General features: G+C 37.4%; 1 protein-coding gene across 7 annotated transcripts in view; it reads right to left on the bottom strand.

Moving 5' to 3' along the window:
• NISCH (nischarin) overlaps positions 1 to 22,816 on the bottom strand; it is a 32,104-nt gene extending 9,288 nt beyond the window's left edge. For 6 of the 7 annotated variants that reach the window (XM_026071461.1, XM_026071462.1, XM_026071463.1 and 3 more), the window contains exons 1-14: positions 22,730 to 22,816; positions 16,492 to 16,575; positions 15,506 to 15,688; positions 12,272 to 12,320; positions 10,307 to 10,470; positions 8,639 to 8,734; positions 7,552 to 7,647; positions 6,920 to 7,072; positions 5,497 to 5,565; positions 4,880 to 5,065; positions 4,521 to 4,649; positions 3,949 to 4,062; positions 2,918 to 3,026; positions 52 to 173 (exon numbers count right to left, since the gene is read on the bottom strand). In XM_026071461.1, the coding sequence (XP_025927246.1) occupies positions 52 to 173; positions 2,918 to 3,026; positions 3,949 to 4,062; positions 4,521 to 4,649; positions 4,880 to 5,065; positions 5,497 to 5,565; positions 6,920 to 7,072; positions 7,552 to 7,647; positions 8,639 to 8,734; positions 10,307 to 10,470; positions 12,272 to 12,320; positions 15,506 to 15,688; positions 16,492 to 16,575; positions 22,730 to 22,816 (1,641 nt within the window). Of the gene's footprint in view, positions 1 to 51; positions 174 to 2,909; positions 3,027 to 3,948; positions 4,063 to 4,520; positions 4,650 to 4,879; positions 5,066 to 5,496; positions 5,566 to 6,919; positions 7,073 to 7,551; positions 7,648 to 8,638; positions 8,735 to 10,306; positions 10,471 to 12,271; positions 12,321 to 15,505; positions 15,689 to 16,491; positions 16,576 to 22,729 lie in introns of those variants that run through there. The other variant, XM_026071467.1, reaches the window with a different exon arrangement.
• Positions 22,817 to 22,822: the final 6 nt, after the last annotated feature.

Here is a 22,822-nt window from a genome sequence, read left to right as displayed (position 1 = left end):
TGCAGGAAACTTTTAAAAATACCATAAAGTAAACATAAGAACTGTATTTACCTGATTTTTACATCTGGAGTCTGACATTTCGAAGCATCTCTGGGGAACTGTATGGTCTGTAGGAGTCGAACCACTGGACTGCAAAGAACTACTGGCTAGGACTGTTTCTCTATGAATTATTTCTAGAACAAATACAAACAGCTCTTAGAAACACTAAAACAAAACCAAAACAGGTGTTTAACAGTATGTGCCAAAAAAGCTGAATTAAAATTATCTAATCAAAATCTGACTATAAATCATTAAGGGTAGAGGATGCCTTCACATAACAGCCAGGATGAAACAAAAACAGGTACAGATGGAATTTTAACCTAATTACAGAAGTATCATTAATTGCACTGAAAGTTACACTAACATCTAAAATTCCTTTTTCAAGCTAACAATCATCTTCAATCCCAGTATCTGGCATAAGAATTTTTCATATGACTTCTGAGCTAGTTTTAACAAAACATTGCCCAGGCTAGCAAAACCAGCAGCAAAGCACTCTTTGGCAACTCTGTAGCATTCTCTCAAATTTCTGTAGGCTTCGTGTAACACCTGTGTAAATCCTTTAGAAACTCAACCACGCTGAGAACTTCTGGTCCCCCAAATGTCACTCCTAAGACAATTAACTCACCTTACTCAGAACCTTTTTGATGTGCTCAAAGATGAATGATCAGGAAACATTTTCCTGAGTGCATACGAGGCAATGCTCTAAGGGACATCCGACATTTTTTGCTTGTTTGACATTTGCAGTGTTGCACTAACGCAACCCAGCAAATCCATTTTCAATACCACCACTGGGTCCATCAGTTTAAGTATATAAATGCACAAACAAAAACAACAGAATTATAGTGTGGATATATGACTCTATCATGAGCATAAACACTCCTGCATGCAGCACCTTCCTGGACTGATGGTAAAGTTTATCGGATTACATCAAATCTTCTCATAGCCAGAGGAAAAGCAAAAGGTATTTATTACTTGAACAAAATACTGCGTTAGCAAGAAGGAAACTCAAATTGACAGGAAAAACAGAACACGACAGCATTATTTTTGGTTTTCTGTTTCCTATATAAATATTTAATCTTTTTCCATAAGCCATTTTTCAGTGACATTTAATTTGAATAATATGTACCGGAAACAGATGGTGTCTATAAAAACTGCAGAGAAAACAATTCATAGAAATAGCACATCAGGAAATTAATTCCATTATTCATGGTTTAAGGTCTAACAGTGAAACTCATTGCCTAGCATATTTCAAAATTTCTAAATAGATTTCTCACAATCTGTAGTTTGAAAGCAACCCTTGATAGCTAAATATACAGCAAATAATCAATTTCTACCATTAAAGCTGCAAAGTAGCCTGCCCTACTCCTCTTGCATTTTTCTACCATTTATAGTAGCCTTCCCTAAGATTTTACCAAAGGAACTTTAGGGAAGGAGACTAATGTATAAACATCTCAAATCTTACTCTAATCTTGTAGCAAATTTCTACAAAACTCCCAAGTACTTCAGAAAGAAAGAGCTGATTCTTTTTTCTTTCAAGACACATTTGCTCCAAAAAATTTATTGTAATATAAAAGGACTACTCACTAATATTTTTTTAAATAGTCACAGCTATTGCTACCATACATTTTTACAGCTAGCCCTATAAAAAACTGTAGATTGTCACATATGCAAACTGCCTCAGTGCTGTAACTTAAATGCTTTATACTTTAAAGCAAGTATTGATTTCAAGTTATCCAAAAGAAACTAAATATTTCTTGCACATATTTTGGAAAAACTGGCAGCATTTTATCTGCAGGTGACAGAGGATATCTAAAAGCATTACAAGTGTAAATGAAGTACATAAATAGCAACCGTATCAGTATCTGTTCTAAGTTGTTTGTCCTTAAATCAACTGCTCTCAGAACAATTTCATTGTTATAGATTGAACTTAGAAACCTCTACTGATCTGGCAGAAATCACAGCAATGGATTGGGTTTTTTCAACAACCAAGCTGTTTCTCTCCCTCATCCAGCAAATTCAACAATTTACTGGAAAGAGTAAACTGCTTCACCCCAAATTATTGAGTATATACTTGCTGCTCTTTTAAATAAGCAAGAAGTCTTCTCCCACTGTTCATGTCCAATTACACTTTAAAGTTTCTAACCAGGCAAAAGTCAAAAAATTTTATGTTCTCTTCTCAGCCACAAATCAATACTCCTGTAAGTTGTATGTAATTTTAAAGGCTTCTGCAAAAGCTCAAAAGCTTTCTCTAAGTTCCTAATGCAACAGGCTTTCTTTTTTGAAACATGCAGTAAAAATAATTTTCAGGTAAAGCTAGCAGGAGCTACTGCACAACAGACATGCCAAAACACAAGCTCAGACTGATCACTGATCCCATAACTTGTCCTTCCTCTACTCGCGTACTATTCCTAACTTCTTTCAGATTTATTGATGGAAATGTAATTCTTGGCAAAAAGCAATAATGGGACAGATGCTATTTCATCATATGATTTGCCGACCAATAACAGATAGCAAGAAATTGCAAGAAGCAGTTTTAAAACATGTTTATACTTCAAGGTTTTCCATTAAGGAGCTAGGATACATATGTAAACTGGGAAAAGATATATAGTCCTCTGCTGGTGATTTCTGCAGGATAATGCAGTAAAAGGAGTCCTGTACCCAAACTTTCTCCACAGTTAACTACCACTGGTGAACAACAGGTCAGGATTGCTGATTCACACACAACTTGCAAGTTCTATGCCCATGCTACCATGCCTTTCTGCTTCATTTTGTCTTGATAAGCCCTATTTCCATGCATGTCATACTCATGTATATCAATGCAGCTTCAAAAAGCAGAACCAAGAGGCTCGGCCCAGCAGCACGATACATACATGATTACCTTGGCTGGAGCTGACAGGACGAGGCAGAGAGGGAGAGGAAGGACGAACAGTAAGAGAAGAACAGTTTGATTTGGAGCTGGCAGCAGTGAGCCTGGAGTCCTCACTGATCTAATAAAGAAAGTATGCCGTGATTAAAGAAAAAAGAAACTAAACACACAGGACACATTAGATCCTGAACTAAAACCAGTCTATACAAGGTTTCTCAATTTTAGCACTAGCTTTCTCAATTTTAGTAATAGCGAAGTTAGCGCCAGCATTTCTTTGTCACATCCACTGAGGTTTCTATTTTCTTAGTGCAGTGGAATTTCACTAAGAATTCATTTTGAAAAGTCATTCTGATCACTAATCACTGCATTGATTGACAAGAGTAACAGTGAGTTTCATAAAACACACAAGAATAAAAGCAAGATTTCTACCCTGCAAGGACAGAAACAAGCTCTGATAATAATTTTAATTCCAAAGCAGGACAAACCAGCTACACAGAACGCTAAGAACACACATGCGAGAAGGCAAAGAGGATGCAGATTTCCGACTTTTTCCCACTGCTAAATAACCACAAGAAGGAAGATGGTAAAGTCACTTTAGTACTCTGTTGCATAGGCAGTAAAATTATGTTTCTGCACTTATGTACGATGTAAAGCACAGTTGTTATGGTCCACTGCACATTCACTGTGTTAAGTCATTCTGTCCTTTCCTCCCGCTTCATCTCTCCCAAGCCAGCATAGAAAGGAAGGCCAGATAATTACTGAAATTATACTGAAAATATAGGAAAAAAATTAAAAGTTCATCCCACATTAAAGGAACAAGCAAAGAAATTGTAAAAATTGTTATAACTAAAAGAAAGTTTAATGAATTCCCCTCAGACCTCATTTATTTGGCTAAATGACAATGACTAATTTGTCTATTTGTCTAATTGGCCTGTATTTGGCCAATTGGAAATATATTTCTTTATAGTCTTTTTGTAAGCTTCACAACAGCATAAATATCATAAGCAATCAACTCACTCCTCCCCAGCACCACGCAAACTCACCTTTTTATCTGAGTTGCTCAGTTTGTACTTCACCTCCTTTGCTTTTTGAATAGCTTTCAGCACTTCCACAGTGTCTAGTTCCTTTTCTGTGGTAACAATGTTATCCAAACAGACCTGAAGAAAATGTATAATATATCTAAAAATGACATTGAAAACAAGGCAATCTTTTTTTTAAATTAATGTAATAATTAATATTAGCTTAATGTGAACTTTATGCATCTTATAACTACTACATGCAAAAATACCATATCACATTAGACCCTTGTTCTAAGGTGATACGAATTTAATATACATTCAGAAACACTTGATAAGTTTTAAGACCCTTCTAGCACAACTGTATCTCAGTCGTAACATACTGTTTCTTTATCCAGTGAAGACAGGATAAAATTTCTTTTAGATCCATGAGCGTAATGGAATACTACTAATGTGGTTTCATTCTCTAAAGATCTTTTCCAATGCACAGTAAAAACTCATCAGCTAAACTAACATTTACATTACTTTCCTCATCAGGCTTTAAAAAAGATTTTTTTAGTTAGGTGCCAGCTTCAAAGGAAAAGCGCGCCGTGACTTACCTCTGAGGCCCTGTCCCCAAACTGAGCAAGCACTTTGGTCCGGTAATCAGGAATGATGCTCAAAGGATTGCTGGATAAGACCACCTTTTCCAAGCATGGGAGGCTTCCTATATTTCTTACTTCATCAATCTGAAAGTTTATGGAAAAATGGATGAACGCAAATAGATAAATGAAGCATCAGCACACAGGCTGAGCATCTCTAGCATAAATTACTGTTATATTATACTGTTCATTTGCTGTTATAACCAGGAAAAGTTGCTGCAGCTGCATTTTTAATTTGCAATTTCACTCTTTAGAAGAAATTTCTTGCAATTCAAAGAGCAATTCAGTTTGACACTGAAATAAAGATCAACAGTTACCTGTTCTATTTTGTTGTTGCTCAGATCCAAGTTGACTAATGAGTACAGTTTGTTAAGACCACACAGCCTTTCCAATTGATTTCCTGCTAAATTCAGAGTTTTGATGTTTCCTAGTTTTGTGTGAACACCTTCTAGTGATGTAAGCTTGTTGTAGGATAAGTCCAGGTGAACAAGGTTGTAAAGATGCTACAAAAACATGGAAGATCCATGTCATACACCAAATCGTTAAAATGAAACAATATTAAAGACACAAATATTAAGGCTTGTTTATGTTCTGTGCAACAGTGTTTATAGGAAAATCGCCGAGCCATAAAAGCATGATGTGAAATTGTTCATAACATGGGCCTGAGCTTATAAAATGGGAACTCCCTCAAATGCAGTTTTACTGATTAAGAGATATGGCTGGCAACGCAGGCAAGGAACTAAATGCTATACACCAATATTGACAAAGAAAGGAAAATATCTAGAACAAATAAAAAATTAAAAGAGTACTTGATGTTGTTACAAAGAGTAACCTATTTTGGTTTAAACTGTTTTCCATGACAAAGATCAGCAACAGAATTCTGAAGCAAAAAGCAGCTTTGGAACAAAAATCCACCTTCAAAAGCATTGTTTACCTGTAAATTTTCTACCAATGACACCCCATTGTGACTCAAATCCAGGAATTCAATCTTCGGAATTAATTTCTAGAAGGAGGAAAAATGCCTGTGGTAAAATGCATCATAGCTTAATAAGTCAGGACATTCATCCTTCACCAACAGCTGACTGACAAGCAAAAGAAAGGCATCATCCAATGAACAGTGTCTCACAGTTTTTTGTATTAAAAAAATCATTCGGTGATACAGTGCGGCAAAATTAAGTTAAATCCTCCTCTTGAGCGGGAAAAAAAACCAAACAGGTTTCTCTGAGAAGTATGGTTAAGTTTAAGTCTGAAACTCATTTTCTTACTTAAAATGAATATTTTTCCCCCAGTCCAGCCATTAACTGTAGGTCAATTTCATTATAGCTGTTTCATCTTACCAAACAAGCATATTTGATGCACGCAACGGGGATAAAGCAGACTACCAAGGGCCAGAGTAAGTTCACTGATTTGTTTACACATGTTGTTTACACTAGCCAAGCATTATACGAGCTCACATAAGCCTCTAACTCTTAGAAATGCATCTTAACCCACAAAACCTTTTATTTTTGGAGGACTCAAATGTTGATTTTGATGTTACTGTACATACATTTGCTTTGTTTTGGTTGTAATCTCACCAATGACTTGCCTTCTACTTAAGGTCTGGACTGGGACCTGAAAAGCCTAAGCCTAGAGTCACAATCAATCTTGAACAAGAGGACTGCACTCCATGCTCCTGACTTTTAGTTCAGTTGGAAAAGTAACTACTTTCCCTGCTTTGCAGGAGTAATCTGAGTAAAAAAGTATGTTTATATTTTACACATGTTCTTGTGACAAAAGCCAGATTTTTTCCTTCACAATTGAGTTACAAAATGCAAAACCAAGGTATTGGCAAAATATTTCAGATGTTGTTTCCATGCTCTACATACTGTGTTGATGTCACGAAGGCTGCCAGAAAAATCAAATGTTTTTAAATATGCAGGAAGCTTCAGCCCTGATAATACTCCAAAGTCTAGCCCAAGGAGGTTTTTTGGTTTTGTTTTTTTTTTTTTACTTTCATAAGTGGCCTAAGGCTAATGCAAACAGTAAAAATGTTTCAAGAAGTCAGTATTCATGAACGTGTTACTTACAGAGTACAGAATGACAAATACCTATTCTCCTTTAGCAAAGGAAATACTGAGGTAGTAGAAGAAAGATTTCAAAAAGTCTCCTTCAGCTTTTTCAAAGATTGCTTTCTAGTAAGCTTTAATCTGGGTTGCTAATCAACATTAAAAAAGTAGATGCAAGTGAAAATTCTGCCAGAAAAATGAAGATATATGAAGTAAATGCAAAATCGCTGCTATGTAAAGCTCCACAGAAGCACAGCCAGTCTTTTTTTTTCCCCCCAAAAACAAAAAATAATTCTTCCAAATGAATCTTACCACTGAATCATCAATTTGAGATATGCTATTGTGACTCATATCTAAAGTTGTTAAAGTTCTCCAAGTTGGGATAACTGCTGTCACTGGACAATTTGAAGTTGCACCCTCTGGCTCCCACTGATCAAACTCAGAGGCCTCAGGCACGAGGATTTCCTATTTAAGACAAGCACAGGAAAGTATTATGTTTACGTTTTCAGTGAAAGCTAACCATTTTGAAAACAGTCCAACAAACAGCCATGCATATGTAAGGAAGATTACTAAGCTTTCTAATAATCTAAATTAAAGTTGTAGGTCTTAAAACATGAGCTGCCTGGGCCAGAAAGCTGACATGCTTATTCTAGACTGATGAGGAGAGACTTCCAACACCAGCAGCCAGTCTGAATTAGGAAATGGAGAGGGACAATACAGGAACTGAGAAAGTTATGCTACTAGATATCCCTTACCAAATCAAAGCACAGAGAAAAGAACAACCAAGACAAACATTCAATTCTGGATGAATAACAGAATCATGCATTCCAATAGCATAAGAAATGTCCCTGTGAAGGGACACAAGTAAACACTTCCTCTGCATTTTCCACGTTATTTTTGCATGTGCTTTAAGCAACTACCAGCAAGTAGGAAAACACTCTTACCTTCATCGATGTTGCTGAAAATCGAACACTCATTGTGGCTAGAGCATGCTTTGATGAAGTCAACCCTTTAATAAGTTTTGCCCCGCAATGATTTATCTGTTTTAAAAGAAAATTATAATTTTTATGTTACAAAATCAGAAACAATATTACAGGCAATTGTGAGACATGGAAGAGGCAGCTGAAAGCTTTAATATTGGGTTCTCTGCTCTATTAACAATTTGGAGAGTAGTTACAGCACTCCTCTAAAATCCCATTCTCATAACACAGACAAAAGCAGGAGATTATCAGGTCAGTAATATTAAAACTTGGTAAAGCTAAAGCAAAGAAATTGAGAGACAGCTGCAGAAAAGTGAAACTTAAACAGTTCTTTGAACAAAAATTCTTCTCCACTGACTTAGTCTCCCCTGTATATTGCTCGAGGTGAAACCACCCAGGCAGTTTGACAGGATACAGCATTTTACTGCTACTAAAGAGTGGTGTCTCAAAAAACTGTGGCTCTACCTGCAGACAAGTTCATTTATGTACCCTAATATGTTCTTTATTGTAAATAAAAAATGAAGTGCCTTGGGAAGCAAGGAGACTATGCTAAGCATTTAAGATGGTAGCGTGCTAACTACACAGACGACATTTAAGATTAGAAAGCCTTTTTTTTGTAAGTCACGCTGAATCTATGCCACCTAAGGTCTGCTGCAGCTCCTGCCAGCAACCAAGTACTTCTTGGTGAAGCGCTGCACACACTGCAAAATGACCACAACCAGCAACTTCACTGGTGTATCAGGGAAACCACACTGAACAGAGATGCAGAGCTCCTGCCACCCTTGAAAGAAAGTCTTTCTAGATTAGCACTGCCAATCTCTGGACAGACTTGTGTTTACTACCAGATGAAAATGGCAGTGCAGTGCCAGTCAACCCAAAACTTTTCATGAGAATAGAATTATAAAAGTCTTCATGATTATTTCCAAACACTGTACTCTCCAGTTCTAGCACCAAGCCAAGTTATACAATTACTAGTGCTGAGAAACATGCAGCAGACCTGGCATTCGCAGAGCCTCTAAGAAATTATGAGCAAAGAGTATCTCAGTCATACCTCTATTTGGTGAAGCGACTTAAAAATGGACAGATCAAAAGGCAAGAGATGCTCCTGAATGTTACTGGTTCCAAAAGGTCCTCCTGTTCCAGTGACCTAGAAATCAACAATTAAAACCAGAGTTAGTACACATTATCAAACTTGTCTGCATTTCAGAAGTCTTATACAGGCTATACCACAAATACAACATCTTGGAAAAACATTCAAAGTTCCAGCCAAATTTTCAAATATGCAATGATTCATGAAAATTACAGACAACTCAATTCTTCGGGGAAAAAATGTTGCACCAGTTATGCACAGAAAATAAAGGACTGTACTTAAACTGCCACCTTGTGCTTATATTCTGTAGCACAAAGGGCATGCAAAAAAAGATATATTGGGCAAGACTGACCAACACAGGCCTACATTCATTAAAAAAAACTTTTCTGAAACATTTGGATCTTCCAAGACAGAACTACCTTCATTTCCACTACCAAGGATGAAGTTCAGGGCACTGCCAAGATGATTTTGGAAAAAACACAGCACTCCATTGGTATATATCTAATAAAAAAGCACCTAAAATTTCCATTTGGTCTTACTATTTTGGCCTCAGAGAACGTGCGCAGCATGAAAAGAGAGATGGTTTGTTTCATTAACGCTTGCTGTGAACATCTGAATCTTGGGAGAAATCTTTCAGCTTTCTGTCTGGTCTTATCTGCAACTCAAAAGCTTTGAAAGGACTCACTCAAAAGCATTCAGAAGGGCCAGAAATTCTGAAAACTCTGAAGTTGGGTATTTTTCTAAAAGACATGCTTTTCTTCAATCAGAGAATCCTCAGTTCAGAGAATTCTATAAACCCATAGGATGGCAAAGGCAACTGAAGTTCCACAGAAATAGCAGTATAGATGTTTTTTAGCTTTTGCAACTTGCTAAGACTTCCAGTGAAGCTTCCCTGATCCTCACCTTTGTTTCCCCTTTAAACACACCACACAGTTAAAAGAAAACTCTTCTTCATGTAATAAAGGGGCTAAAAAAAATTTTGAGCCCTAGCAAGCACTGTTAAAAAATTACTCCAGAAAACCCTTTCCAATTCAGTTATTTGGTAGGATAAAACAAAAAAAACTAACTGGCTCCAGACTGAAATGATCTCTTTTGAGCTATTTTACATTTATTCTGAAGCAGTATTTTAGTTAGAACTTCAAGGTAATCTCAAAGACAGAAGTGAGGTGTTTGTGTTTTTGTTTTTTTTAATATTTTCAGATACAGTCAGAAAGAGAGATGAGAAAGGGGTTAGCATTTCTACACAAATGTACATGCACGCATATAAATATACATGTGTATACATAGAGACACACAGGCCTACCCATAGTATATGCAGACAATGCAGGGTTAAAGAGAATGTCTATCTACCTACCCATTCCTAGTAGCACCCAGTAAGATTCTGTGATTGCACTTATCTAAAGAGATCATGTCACAGAGGGGAATCATCATCTTTGTTAGAGAATCAGGTGTGTATTGAAGGTAGGCAGAATAAATATCTGTTCAACATGGACTTTTCAATGCTTGCAGGGGCTTAAATGACACCATCCGTAAAGCTCTTGTGTGTTCACACTAGACTCAAGTTTGCTAAGAGTCATGTCAAAGTCTGCTAGAAACAGTGTCTGCAGTATTTCTGCAAGTATAGTTCACCTTTAAATACTTGAGTCTACAGGTGAAATCCAGAATATGACCTAGATCTGTTTTGGCATCTCCGTTAGCACATGTAGGCTTCCCCTGTAGCAACTGTTGAGTGACAGCATACAACTGCAAGGGTCTGATGCTAAAGACTTCTCCAGCCATTAACAACTGCTCTCCTGAAAAAGAAGAGTATAATGATATTAAACACATTGCTGCAGTGAGTTGCACAACTTCAGTGACAAAAGAACAAATGGTACCGAGAAGATCTAAGCTTAGAGATAAAATGTTTGTCCCTTATACTCTAAGCTCAGAGTGAGGCACCAAAACAACGCACATTTTTACCATTTTAAACAGGTACTAGAAGGACTGAATTTAAAATTTCTAACACCAGAATAGCCTAGGTGTTGAAAACAGCATTCTCACCATATAAGCCTGAAGCTCCTAAGGCAACTAATGGCAAATTGCCCTCAGTCTTACCAGGACTGGATTCAGACAATATTCATTTAGATAATGTAAAAGATACTACGCTTTCTCCATGATAAGCTAAGCTCTTTAAGATAAGCTCTGTAACATTTAGCACTTATCATTACATTCAGAAAAAGCAATACCTGTCATCTAAAAAAAATAACAGACCTTACAGCTTTTGCTATACTCCCTAAAGGCAGAATTACAGCAAATGTTTTTGTGAAGAGTATGAGGTCCTTTACTACACTAATACCAATACAGACTCCCAGAATAGAAAATGCATTGTTTGTTACTATTTTTTCATTCCCATTTTAATCTAGAACAGTATTTAAGTAGTAGGAAACAGCATCTGAAAGTCTCTCTGAAGGCACCATAAAAGATAACATGGACCACAGCAGCCAAAACACAAACATGTGGAATTGATGTCTCTCTCCTCTTTCTTTTAGTGACATCAGTTTGACTCCATGAACAAGACAGCTTCAGCTTTCATGATAACCAGCATTTTCAGAAATGCTCTGAGGGGAGTAAAAATCCCTTTGGCTTCAATGGGAGCAAGTCCCAAGAGTCCAGCTGCACATTAAGGCAAGGGTACACCAATATACAGCAGTCAGATACCAGTGATTCCAATATCAGTAAGACCATGTGTGCTACAAAGTCAGGACAAATTTCTTCAGAAACTACATTTAAATGTTCCAAAATTTGCTGAGTGGACCCTCTGAAATGGCTTTACCTAAAGTTAATTTTGTGCCAGAACAATCTAAAATGGCATACTGAAACATGCTTCACCTATCACCTCAGTCAACACCACCACTGCTCCAGCTGGCATACACAGTAGCATCTAGCATCTTCTTTAAAACAAAATTAGCCTGGGTTAACCACTTCACACATCTCCTGCTGTCAACGGACCAGTTCTATTTACAGTACAGACAAAAAAAGAGCTATTGCAATTATAGCAGTGTATTCCACTTTGATCTGCCAGCTTCAGAAAAGAACATCCTTTAATGAACTGACCAGAACATCTCATGTTTCCTGAATTCTGAAAGAACAGTAAATTAGACAAAGTGCTTTCTTGCATTTAACACATACTACATCAGTACTCTGACTCAAAAGAAACTTCCCTACGTATCACAAAACAATATGCCAAGACAGAAAGCTTAACAAAAGCTTCTGATCACTAGCACCATGTCTTATCCTTTCAGGACACAGACTAATAAGTAAGCCCTTTTCAACAGCTGAATTAATGGATTTCTCTGTTTAGTTTCCAAAAGTAATTGCACTACTGTTACAGTTCCACCCAAAATAACAGCTTGAATCAAAGTGCATCTGTCCTAAACTGCAATCAGTAAGAAAAAAAATGAAGAGAAAGAAGGGGAAGAGAAAGTCCCAGAGTCTGATATGCAGAGTCTGAGAATCTCTGATTATCTGGAGATTAAATATCTCTGGTATATGAACGCATACACATAGAGGAAACCTCTCTCTTCATTCCCAGTTAATTTCTGGCAAGTTCTTTACCTCTGTGAAAGAGCTCTTCAGCCAGTGCAGCAGTGATTCCATTGATCTCCTGCAAAGAATAAAGCATTGTAATTAAGTCTGTTATTTACATACTTACTATTGTAATTTTTCAATGTGCACCTTTGCTGATAATTTTTTCAGAAATCAACTGTGAATATGTCTAATGGATTTCTTTGTAACTTCAAGATACTTCAGAAAAATGACCTGAAATTTTACAAGATTTTATTTCCAAGATGGGAGATACTGAACTATAACTAAATAAGCAAATCCTGCATATATTAAAAGAAAAAGGTAACAGTAGTTACAGCAACTATTACTGCCCATTATTTGTCAAACTTGAAAGTAAGCTTGTTTTTGAAGTAACTTTAAGTAATCATTCTTGGAATATGAGGCAAATTTCTATTATAAGTACAGTGTTTTCAAAAAAATGGGAGCTGTCCAGGCATTGACAGTTCCAGAAGGAAAGGTTGAAAACTTTCAATGCAGGGATTTGTTCCTTTTAAAACTGAAGGTGCACAAAGATCGGCGCAAGTATTTTCCATTTAGACCTATTTCTCTCCACAACAAGCAAATGCTTGGTGGAAGTCAGAAATAGTTCTGAGCATTTCCAACAGTTCTCTCTCAAAGGCCCACAAGAAGAGCATAAAATAAAGCCATTGTGATAGCAAAGCTTCCCCTAGACACACACATCTGATTATAAGGTAGCAGCAAAGGGTAAACAGATATTATGGATTATCATGAAATGAATATTTGATGAGCTTGCTTTGCTGACAAAGCCCTCATGATTCATAACAGGGGAATAAACCCACAGGACATCTGCAACAGACTGTTTGGTTCATCTGATGAAGCAAGTGTTTTAGAAAGGCACATCTCAATACAACTGAAACTGTGCTCACTGAGGACAAACAAAGCCTCCACACCAGAGTTTTGGGACCACAAGCTAGAAGGAGCTGCGTTCCAAACAAAATTCAACAGCTCTGACTTATTTTGAACACACCAATTAGACTCATCTAGCATGTACATGCTTAATTGAAAACTATACTCTCTGTATCTCTTTCATCATTTGGGACACATAGCAGATATTTTTCCTACTTTTATGATTGAAACAAGATTATGACTTGGATTATCCAGTGATTAACAAGCAAAAAAAGTGACTGCTTTACTGTGTCAGCTCTAAGAAGAGAAGCCTCCATCTCAGCTCTAATTACTTGTATGTATCAACCACACAGAAGTCGTCTGTCCACAGCAGCTGCTGAACTGCAGCCTGGGGGCACTCAACTCTTTTCTTGCTAAAGCTTGTATCTGTAAGTTTACAAACCGTATTTTTTAAGATGACAAAGTGCAAGAAGGTGCAACAAAATCAGCATCCCCATATCACCATGGATATCCTATACAATGCCAGAGTAATGTACTGCACTACTACTATCACATGCAACTGCTTCTCTGTGCCAAGCGGTACCTAATTTTTCTTTGCAACACATGAAGTATTGTTCATGTATTTATGGAAGGCTGTCTATTTCTAATCCATTCAGTTCAATTAACCTCGAAAATAAAGCATTCCTTACTGGAACTACTATATATAATGATAGACAAATATCATAGTCTTCCTATATAAACTAATGTGGCAATATTAGGAATTAAACTGTCTCAAGCATGCATGTGGGCTGTCTGAAAACTAAATATTTTAAAAGATCAAAGTTCTGCAGGAAGATTATTTTCTAGTAGAATTGCTAAGGTAAATATTTAGCTTTTCTTCTGAATAGCTAACATTTCTTGTAAATATTTAAAAGTACTCTAACAAGTTCCAAGTAGAAACAATTGAATTTATACCTCAACCCAGACTCACTTAAGAAAAAGAACTGCAGATTGAGCAACACCTTTGCTCCTAAAACACAAGTTAGGTAAAGAAACAGAGAAGCATTCATACCCAAATAACGCTAGTTCTTTGGAAAAGTAAAAGATAAAAGGATGAGCGCTAGAGCAAGTTTAAATTAAATTATGAGAAGTTTCAGTGAGTTGGGTTCTGACTACTGTCAGCAAGAAGAAAAAAATAACTGAAAGACAGGGGCGGAAATAGGAAGAAGCTGTGCCTGCACAAAAAACTTCGTTGGAAGTTTCAGCACTGGAACATTAATGAAACACATCAGATCATCATTTAAGAGAGTAGCCAAAGAACAGAAAAATTATGCAACTTGCTTGAGATCAGGAAATTTGCTCTGTCTGAAAAGAACAGACATCCACTGTCTTTACACTGTTATGCACATTTTTAATACATTTTAAAACTCTAATCCATTTTAGAGGACTCGATCACAACACAAACTAGTGTTTCTCACTCAAACCTGCAGGGCAATAGCAATACTATGAAGGAAACCTGTTTATCAAAGTCAAACTCTAAGCTATTACTGGGACAGGACACATATTCAGATAACACAAGTAAAACAGGTTTTTCTTTTGTTGTTAAATCTTAATCAACATACCTAATGGATCACTTCTGATTCATTTCTGAAGCCTTCATGAGAAACCATAAGGAGCCATGTCAGTACATCCCACCCCTAAAGCAATTGCTGCTCTTCCTTTCCACTGAGTTCTCCAGTGCCTTTTTCTCTTTATAAAGTCCACTTTCCCCCTTACAACATGATGCCAAACTACTAAAGCCTAATTACACATACGAGACAAATGAAAAATTTGCATTGTGAACATAAAAGCAAGCCATCACTTACTTCAAGCATCGTTTACCATAACATTTATCTGCTCGATACTGCTAGTTCTCTATAAGCTGCTCCATCAGTGTGCTCTTCTGGAGAAGTATCATTTTTCTTCATTTGGCTACTGGAAACTGTTTCAGTGTGAACAGAAATAGAGCTCTAACCACTAAGTGTGTGTCGGGGGGGGGGGAGTGATCAATTATGTAATGTTCCCTCAGAGAGCTAGCACTACTGACTTCAGCTTTAACAACCAATTCAGCTGCAGCTTTATTCACAGACTGCAAGTATTCTGCCAGCATTTATTTTCTTATCTCAGAGTCCCTACCCAAACTACTTGCTAGCACAGTATCTACTGCAAAAAAGGTCGTGTCAAAAACCTCCAAAAATGTGCTTAATTTGTTATATTGTGCAAAATACTGAAAAAAGCAGTTTTAGTCATTTTGCAAGCACTACATTCAAGTCTCTCCAAGTCAGAAAACTGACAGAAGACACTCACTACTGCATTTTATATGCTAAAAAGATAACTTACATATAAATGAAAGTGTAGGAAGTGTGATAACACTTTTGGAGCAGTAATAGGAAACTTGACTAGAAGGGTTTGCAGGTAGACTTCTAATTCTTTTTGTCTTTTCTCCACGAGGCTTTTGGAATTTTTTCCAATAATCTTCTTAGGAGGTAACAGATTTTTATCAATTTTCTTTTCTGAAACAAGCTGAAAGACAGAAAGACTAGAGTTATTGCCTGACACGCCATCTGAACTTGCATGAAAGATGCAAATGAATGCATTAAGAGTGTGCTGTCTGTCCCTGGTAAGATCCAAAACTAAAATTGCTTCAGTAAATTACAGCTATTACTCAATTTCTAACCTTAGGTATTTTTAGAAAGAACATTTTATCTTAAAATTATAGGAAGTTTAATGATGGTGTATTCTGAGAATATACAAAAATGAAGATCCATGTCTGTCCTGACTAGTCCCACTCACAGGATTACTCCACAAAATGTGTGCATACCACAGAGCAGAATGCAACTATTTAAGATGATAAAACTACAGAATATCAGGTGAGTTCCTGAGAAAGCAGCCCAGTCTTGAATATACTGGATTTCCTCTCATTTTCACTTACTGTTTTGAATCAGTACTGGTTAGTAACTACCACATGCAACCATGTAACAATAGCTTATTAGCAACCCCTTGAAGACAGTCTTTGTTCCAATCCAGCGTCTGGTGACCAAATTAGCTGCTATAAACATTTCTCCTGGCAAAAGTTGTAATGACTGCAACCTGAACCCTATTCTTTCTGATACAGGCCAATCTCCCACAGTTCAAGAAGGGAGTGTAATCAGGGCAAATAATGCTGCTCATGTGAAAAGAGGACTTTAGTTTGCAGTTCAGATGGTTTAATTTCTATCTAGCAGACATTCTCACACTTTATTGAGGAAAGAATTTATGTTCCACACAACAGAACTACACAAACTGTAAGATGTCTTGCAAGAGATCAATGCCAGTTTTATGTTTACCTTTTCATGCAGGTCATGGAAATCACTGTAACGATGTTTGACTGTCCACTGATGATTGCCAACACTGACCTGAATAATGTATACCTAAAAAATAGAAAGTAAAGTAAGGAAAGGAACTGGAAAAGTAGTTAAAGAAAAGCTGACTGTGATACCTGTAGGTTAATGTATCACTATAAGGTGATTCAATATTCACAACAAAGTATGATAGTTAACTAAAAGCTCATCCAAACTCTACAGTGACTTTGCTGGTGCAGGATGCCTGACCTCATTCACATGACTGCGCCACGAACAAAAATGAGTAGATGCTCTTTTTATTTCCAAGCAACTGCTGTTATTTTTCCAACCTGCAGTTTAACAACTGCAATCTCAAAACTACTTTTTCTGAACATTTCTGCTAGCCAACTTAAATTGGCATTCATACCTAGCCACAGCCACATCAAACACAAGACAGCAACATCCCTCCTTCAGATTTACCAAGTTACACAACAGGCAAAGGAACTTGGCAAACATCCTGCTGTCACCTCATAGTTGAGCAGGAATCTGGAGCTTGACCTTCAGAAGTCTAGGCAAATCCTTTGGTTGGTTGGATGTTAACTATTCTATTCCTTTCAGTGAAAAGCAAACATAACAGAGCTTCCTGATAGTTATGACTGTGCCCAAAGAACCATTACAATTAACTAAAGCAATCCAACATTTCTTTAGAGAGGACTAATTATTTTTAACTATGCATGTGCTGAATGGACACAACTCAAGATTTTCATTGCAGGTGACTTTCCAGATTGAACAGTATTGATTCTGCAGGAAAATCACAGTCCACCTTTGGATATACCAGAAGCAAGCCATCCCAGTGAAACTGCCAAGACAGAAAATAAAACACAAAGTATAAAACCACGATGGCTCAGCAGAACCAGTTCTTCTTACATATACAACTATTTGATAACAACCAATTAAAGAAACTGTTACCTATTCCAACTATATTCCTTGTAAAAAAAAATAAAAAAATTGACAAGCAGATATTGAAAGCATTTAACACGGTAGGGAACTTGCTTGCTATCATAGGTTACACAGACCTGATTCATAGGTGCTATGGGAAGGAGGTACATCTATTACTAATCCTACTTGAGGAAAAAAAAGCATCAACAGTCAATTTTCAATTTGTTACATAAAAGAAAGGCAGTTTTCACTTACTACTGGCACAGACCAGTAGAGTAACAAACACTAAATAGAATACTACTTGAACTTTAAAAGAGTTATAGCACAGATGCATTTTTTGTGTGAAACATCTGAGCCTGTAACACGCTGGCTTGCTGAACAAAAAAAACAAGTCCTACAGAGAACTGAATCAAGATGTCTGACTACTGCATACAGCAGATGATGTGTCAGTGTTCTGATGAGCAGTAAAAAAACAAACGATGGTTTACACAGAATTACAATTCAAATTAAGGCTTACGTCTGACTTCCTGTCATGCTGTGTTGGGAAACTGCAGGTCAGGATTATTTACCATGCCTATGAGTAACTAGAACAGGAATAATCTCAGTATTCAAAAGTTTCTTACAATCCAGAGGAAAGCAAGTGGAAACTCAAAGAAACTAGAGGATTAAATTTGGAACTAAAAAAAGTACTACACTTAGAAGCTATAATAAAGATACTACTTCTGTTTAAGAGCTAGCTGTGCTAAAAATCTTATGGGAGATAAAACAGTATAGCTAAACGCAATGCAGATTGAATATATAATGAATAAAACCTAAGATTAGACACTGACAACCCAGTAAACTTCACAGCTCCCAACTGACAGCTTGTGAGATAAGGAAGGAATGCACCTTCTATTTACAACACTCTACAATCAGTTAGGATAAACATATAATAAAGGTTTCATATTCTCTTGCTGAAATGACAAGGACTGATGACTTCTACAAAGAGAGTACTGAACCAAGTGGATAAGCAGCCTGGTCAAGAAAACGTCTGTGAATATTTTAAATGTACTGATACAACTCCACAAATTAAGATTTAAAAAAGCCACAACATTACCCATGTAGAACATATCTAGAGTTAGCAGTACATATTCACCTGTCAAGCAGCCTTAGTAGCAGAATGACAGCAACTGATTTCAGATTAACCCACAAGCTGCCTTTATCTTGCAGAATAGATACAAATGCAATATGCTTATATGTTCCAAAGACTTGTTTCCAAAATTGATACAGAAATCAATCAGTCATTTTAAAGCCAAAATCTGAAGTTTTTTTAAAAAGTCAGCTATGTAAGTACATCTCCAATTAATTTTGAGTGCACTAAGATGACAAGGCTGACAGTTTATTAAGTTTTTTCAGTGACTGCCTATCTATCAAGCCAATGGCTAGAAGGCATAAACAAAGGGGGAGATGATGAAATTCTATCACACGGCATTGTCTCCCAGACATAATTTACCATGTGAACTCTCCACCCGCAATTTTGTCATAAACTATGCTTTTTTTGACCTAAAACATGAAAAGGTTTACATTCACAGGTTTTCATCCTGGGAACCTATCTCCCCATTTTCCAAAGTGCCTTCTACCAGACTCTGTGTAATGAATATTCTACATCTTTCTATAAATTATTTGCTTTGGCCAATTTAAATTCTACTTTGTAAAGTGTTTAACAGATCTATACTGCTGTATTTTTTCATGATAATTTTTCTTACTGCTGAGGTTGTTTATACAGACCAGTCACTTCAAGCTCGTTGCAATTAAGTAGTCACTCCCCAGACAGAATGCCTTTCATCTCCCTCAATATTTAAAGTAAAATATTTACTAGTAATTTTTTTTTTTTTTTTAAGAAGTATAACTTCTAAACCTGCTGTTAAATGAACATCGGTGATTCCAAACTGATCTTTGTCTACTTCCTGTATGGTTATAAAAACCTGTTCATCTCACATTGTATGGAATACTTGCAATTCCATTGTATTCCTCATCCAGCATCGCACTGGTGCATCACCCTGGTACTGTCAAGAAAAGGGTAAGTACCTCCCCTTAGCGATGACAGACAGAGCTGCCCACAGGCACACAGAAAGTCTGGGACACAGGTGGGACTGCAGCCACTAGGTCCCAAACATCGGAACAATGATGCAACCAAATCTCCTCCTCCCTGCCTTGTCAAGTACAGTCAGACAGTTTACACCCATTCAAGGAAGCCACAGTGTTTTCTTTACACACGGAAGTAAGCATTTATATTAAAAACAGCTGCAAAATACAGGAAAAGCAGGAAGGCAATTTCGGCCAAACAAACAAATGCATAGCAGGAAACAAATGAAGCACTGGCAGCCTAAAGGCCTTTTTTTTTTTTTTTTTTTTTTTTTTTTACAATCAGCCAGCCTTCAGTCAGCATCTAGCAGGATCAGCACATGCAGGAGAAATACCTGGTCTCATATTTCTCCAACACATGCAAATACCTTGTAAAAGTGCTCATTCTTTCTGAAGTCAACAAAAGAATATTAACAAGTGCAATATCTTTTCCACTGAATTAAACCATAGATAATTTTCCACCCTAAAAATTTCAACAAGAATCATTAATATTTTTAAAAGTACCTTCAAAATTACATAGAACTATGGGCCTGCCCTACATATTTTACAGGATTTAAGTTCAAAATGTCAAACAAATAATGTCATTAAAATATGCCCCCTTCTGTTGAGATTATCTTGAATGCTGGAGCTCTAAAGTGCAGGGTAAAATGGGAAGCAACAATGCCAAAAGAAAACTGATTCTTTCAAAAACAAGGATGTAAATAGTGCTACTGCTGTCTTGACTGCTATATGTTAACAGATAAAGATGCTTCTTGCTACTGCTCTATTTCCCTTTTCATATTTACCAGATTTGACTGACTTTTCTACCACCCATATTTCACTTCTGCTCAGGTACAGGTCATTGTCAAGTCCTTAGTGCCACAACATCTGAATTTTAAACACTAAACACAAATGTTAATTTTTGTAAATCATTTTGTCTTGTGAATCATTTTGTAAATCATTTCTGTTTTCATTTAAAGATATATGCCTACATTTCTAATGGCTTGGGCCTTTTCACAGAAGCTGGCTGCAGTTTTGGAGTCCTGCTAACAATTTGCAAAGGTTTACCCACAAGTAAACTTAATGGCATGATTCCCTGGAAACCACAGCAACAGAAACAAAACATGACCAATTACTGGCAAATTTTGCCTTTCAAAAATCTTACTTTGAAAGTCCCCTAGAAAAATGGCACTAAAACAGCATGATATATCCAGAAACATAATCATTAAATAAGAACTCAGGCCTTAAAAATTAAGCTTCTGATGGCAGTGGCTTAAAATGCTATCCCCCAACTATCAGCAGATCTGCCAAAGATTACCTGTAGCAGAGTAAGTTATGTGCCTGTACTACAGCTCAATCTAGCACATTAATGGTATTACCAAAGGTTGTTCATTCCACGATGCTGATTTACAAGCTGAAGCAGCTAAATAGCTCACATTTCACCTCCTGTGTCCATAACTTGTGTCTAGCAGAGTATGGGGACAGGTAACATTTTGAAATTTTCTCAAATAAGTTCACTTGAATTTCTCAATCACAACTACTGCAAAATACTCATGAAAACTCTATCACTAACACTATTGAATTCCAGTTCATAACTAAAACAGAAGTTTCCAATCATCATACCACAAAAGCCTCACCATGCCCCGACTGATCTGTGACTCTGAAAACAAACTTGCTTGGGGGAAGAACCACATATCCAGCGAACACAGTGGTAACATGTCAACAGCAGAATAGTTTTTGTGAATACACACCATGTAACTAAATTGACAGAATGAACTGAAACCATCTTCAAGAATGTATTTTAAGCTTCTCACCAACTAGTTCATGGGATGTTCCCCCTAACAAGGTGATCTGAAGCATTCATTATATTTTTATCTAGGTCTGTAAACATGGCCACTGATCACCTGAGAGCCATTCCCAAACAGTGATGTTTCAAGGGTTATCAATATGAAAAAGAGCTAAGTCCTTCAAGTACTACAGCTGTGTAAATTCTCTTGCCAAGCCATGGTTTTACAATCAGTCTTATTAAAAAAAAAAAATCAGAAATTGCTTTCCTGTCGCTCAAGAGTTTTTTTCTGAGTACCTTTTCAGTGACAGTAATCTAAGGTACTATTTGTAAAAATAATACACAACTTTTTACAAGTGTTGTCTTTCTAAATCTCTTTGCCCCTTTCTGTTTTCTTCCTTTAAGTTCCTAATGCAAGAAGCCTGGTGTCATAATGTGCATTCTACAGAAAAAGACTATTCAAATCACAATAAACTAAGGTAGGAGTAGAAAAAAAATTTAGTTATATAACAGGGTGGTGTACTTGAGATGTTTTCTGTGTGCAATTACGCTGAGGCTTGTTTTTGTGATGAGCTTCTTCCCAAAAAATAGACCACTTAAGTCTGGGTAAAATGAAACTAGTTTAAAAAAAAAAAAGTTATAAATCAAAAATTTAACTCCTTCCCCAATAGAAATGCTGCTGACGATCTTTCCTCCTTTTTTGCACAGCAAAAGAAAAAAATCGTTTGTGGGCAATACCATCCCCAAATCATCTGATTTTCTCTGAAGATAAGATGAAACTTTTCAGGAGGGATGTTATAGTATTTTTGCCTTAACAAAATATTTCATACTGTATTCAGTCCAGCTTTAAAAGCTACATTTTCTCAATACCCATTTCTCATGATATACATATGTACATACATATATACACACACACACACACATATATATATATTTATATATGAAGATGACGAGCTCTTCGAATTCAGGCTCCACTAAAACACTAGCTCTTCCCAAGCGTCAGAGTTACAAGGAGCTAGAGGGGGCCAAATTTTCAAGCGCAGGACACCCACAGCCCTACCGCTGTACCCCGCTGGGGCAGATTTCCCAGAAATTCCCCACATTACTCGACTGCTGGTACGAAACTTCTACCCCTTTCTTCCCTTCTGGCTCGAGCAGCCGGCACGACACAGGGCTGGAGGCGCTGCCGGGCCTCCCCGGGGCGGCTGAGGCGGGATGGAGACGGCGCCGAGCCCGGACGCAGCCGCCGCTCGGCGCCCCGAGCTGGGGCCCGTCCCGGCTGTCCCGCCGCCTCCCGCGGCGCCGGGGGCTCCCTCCCCACCACGGCGCGGCTCCACGGCCGCGCTCCCCGCACGTCCCCCTCACGGGAGCCCGCCACCGGGCCGCGCCGGGCCTGCCGCCAGCAACGGCCCTCACCGTGTAGGTCTCCACCAGCTCGGAGCCCAGGACCCGGGCCCCGCGAGGGGGCTCCTCGCCGTCCTCCCCCGCCGCCGCCGCTTCCATGGCGCT

This window comes from Apteryx rowi, unplaced genomic scaffold (assembly GCF_003343035.1).
Source record: "Apteryx rowi isolate R43461 unplaced genomic scaffold, aptRow1 scaffold_326, whole genome shotgun sequence".
Classification (NCBI taxonomy): domain Eukaryota; kingdom Metazoa; phylum Chordata; class Aves; order Apterygiformes; family Apterygidae; genus Apteryx; species Apteryx rowi.
This window is presented reverse-complemented; position numbering and strand designations above follow the sequence as displayed.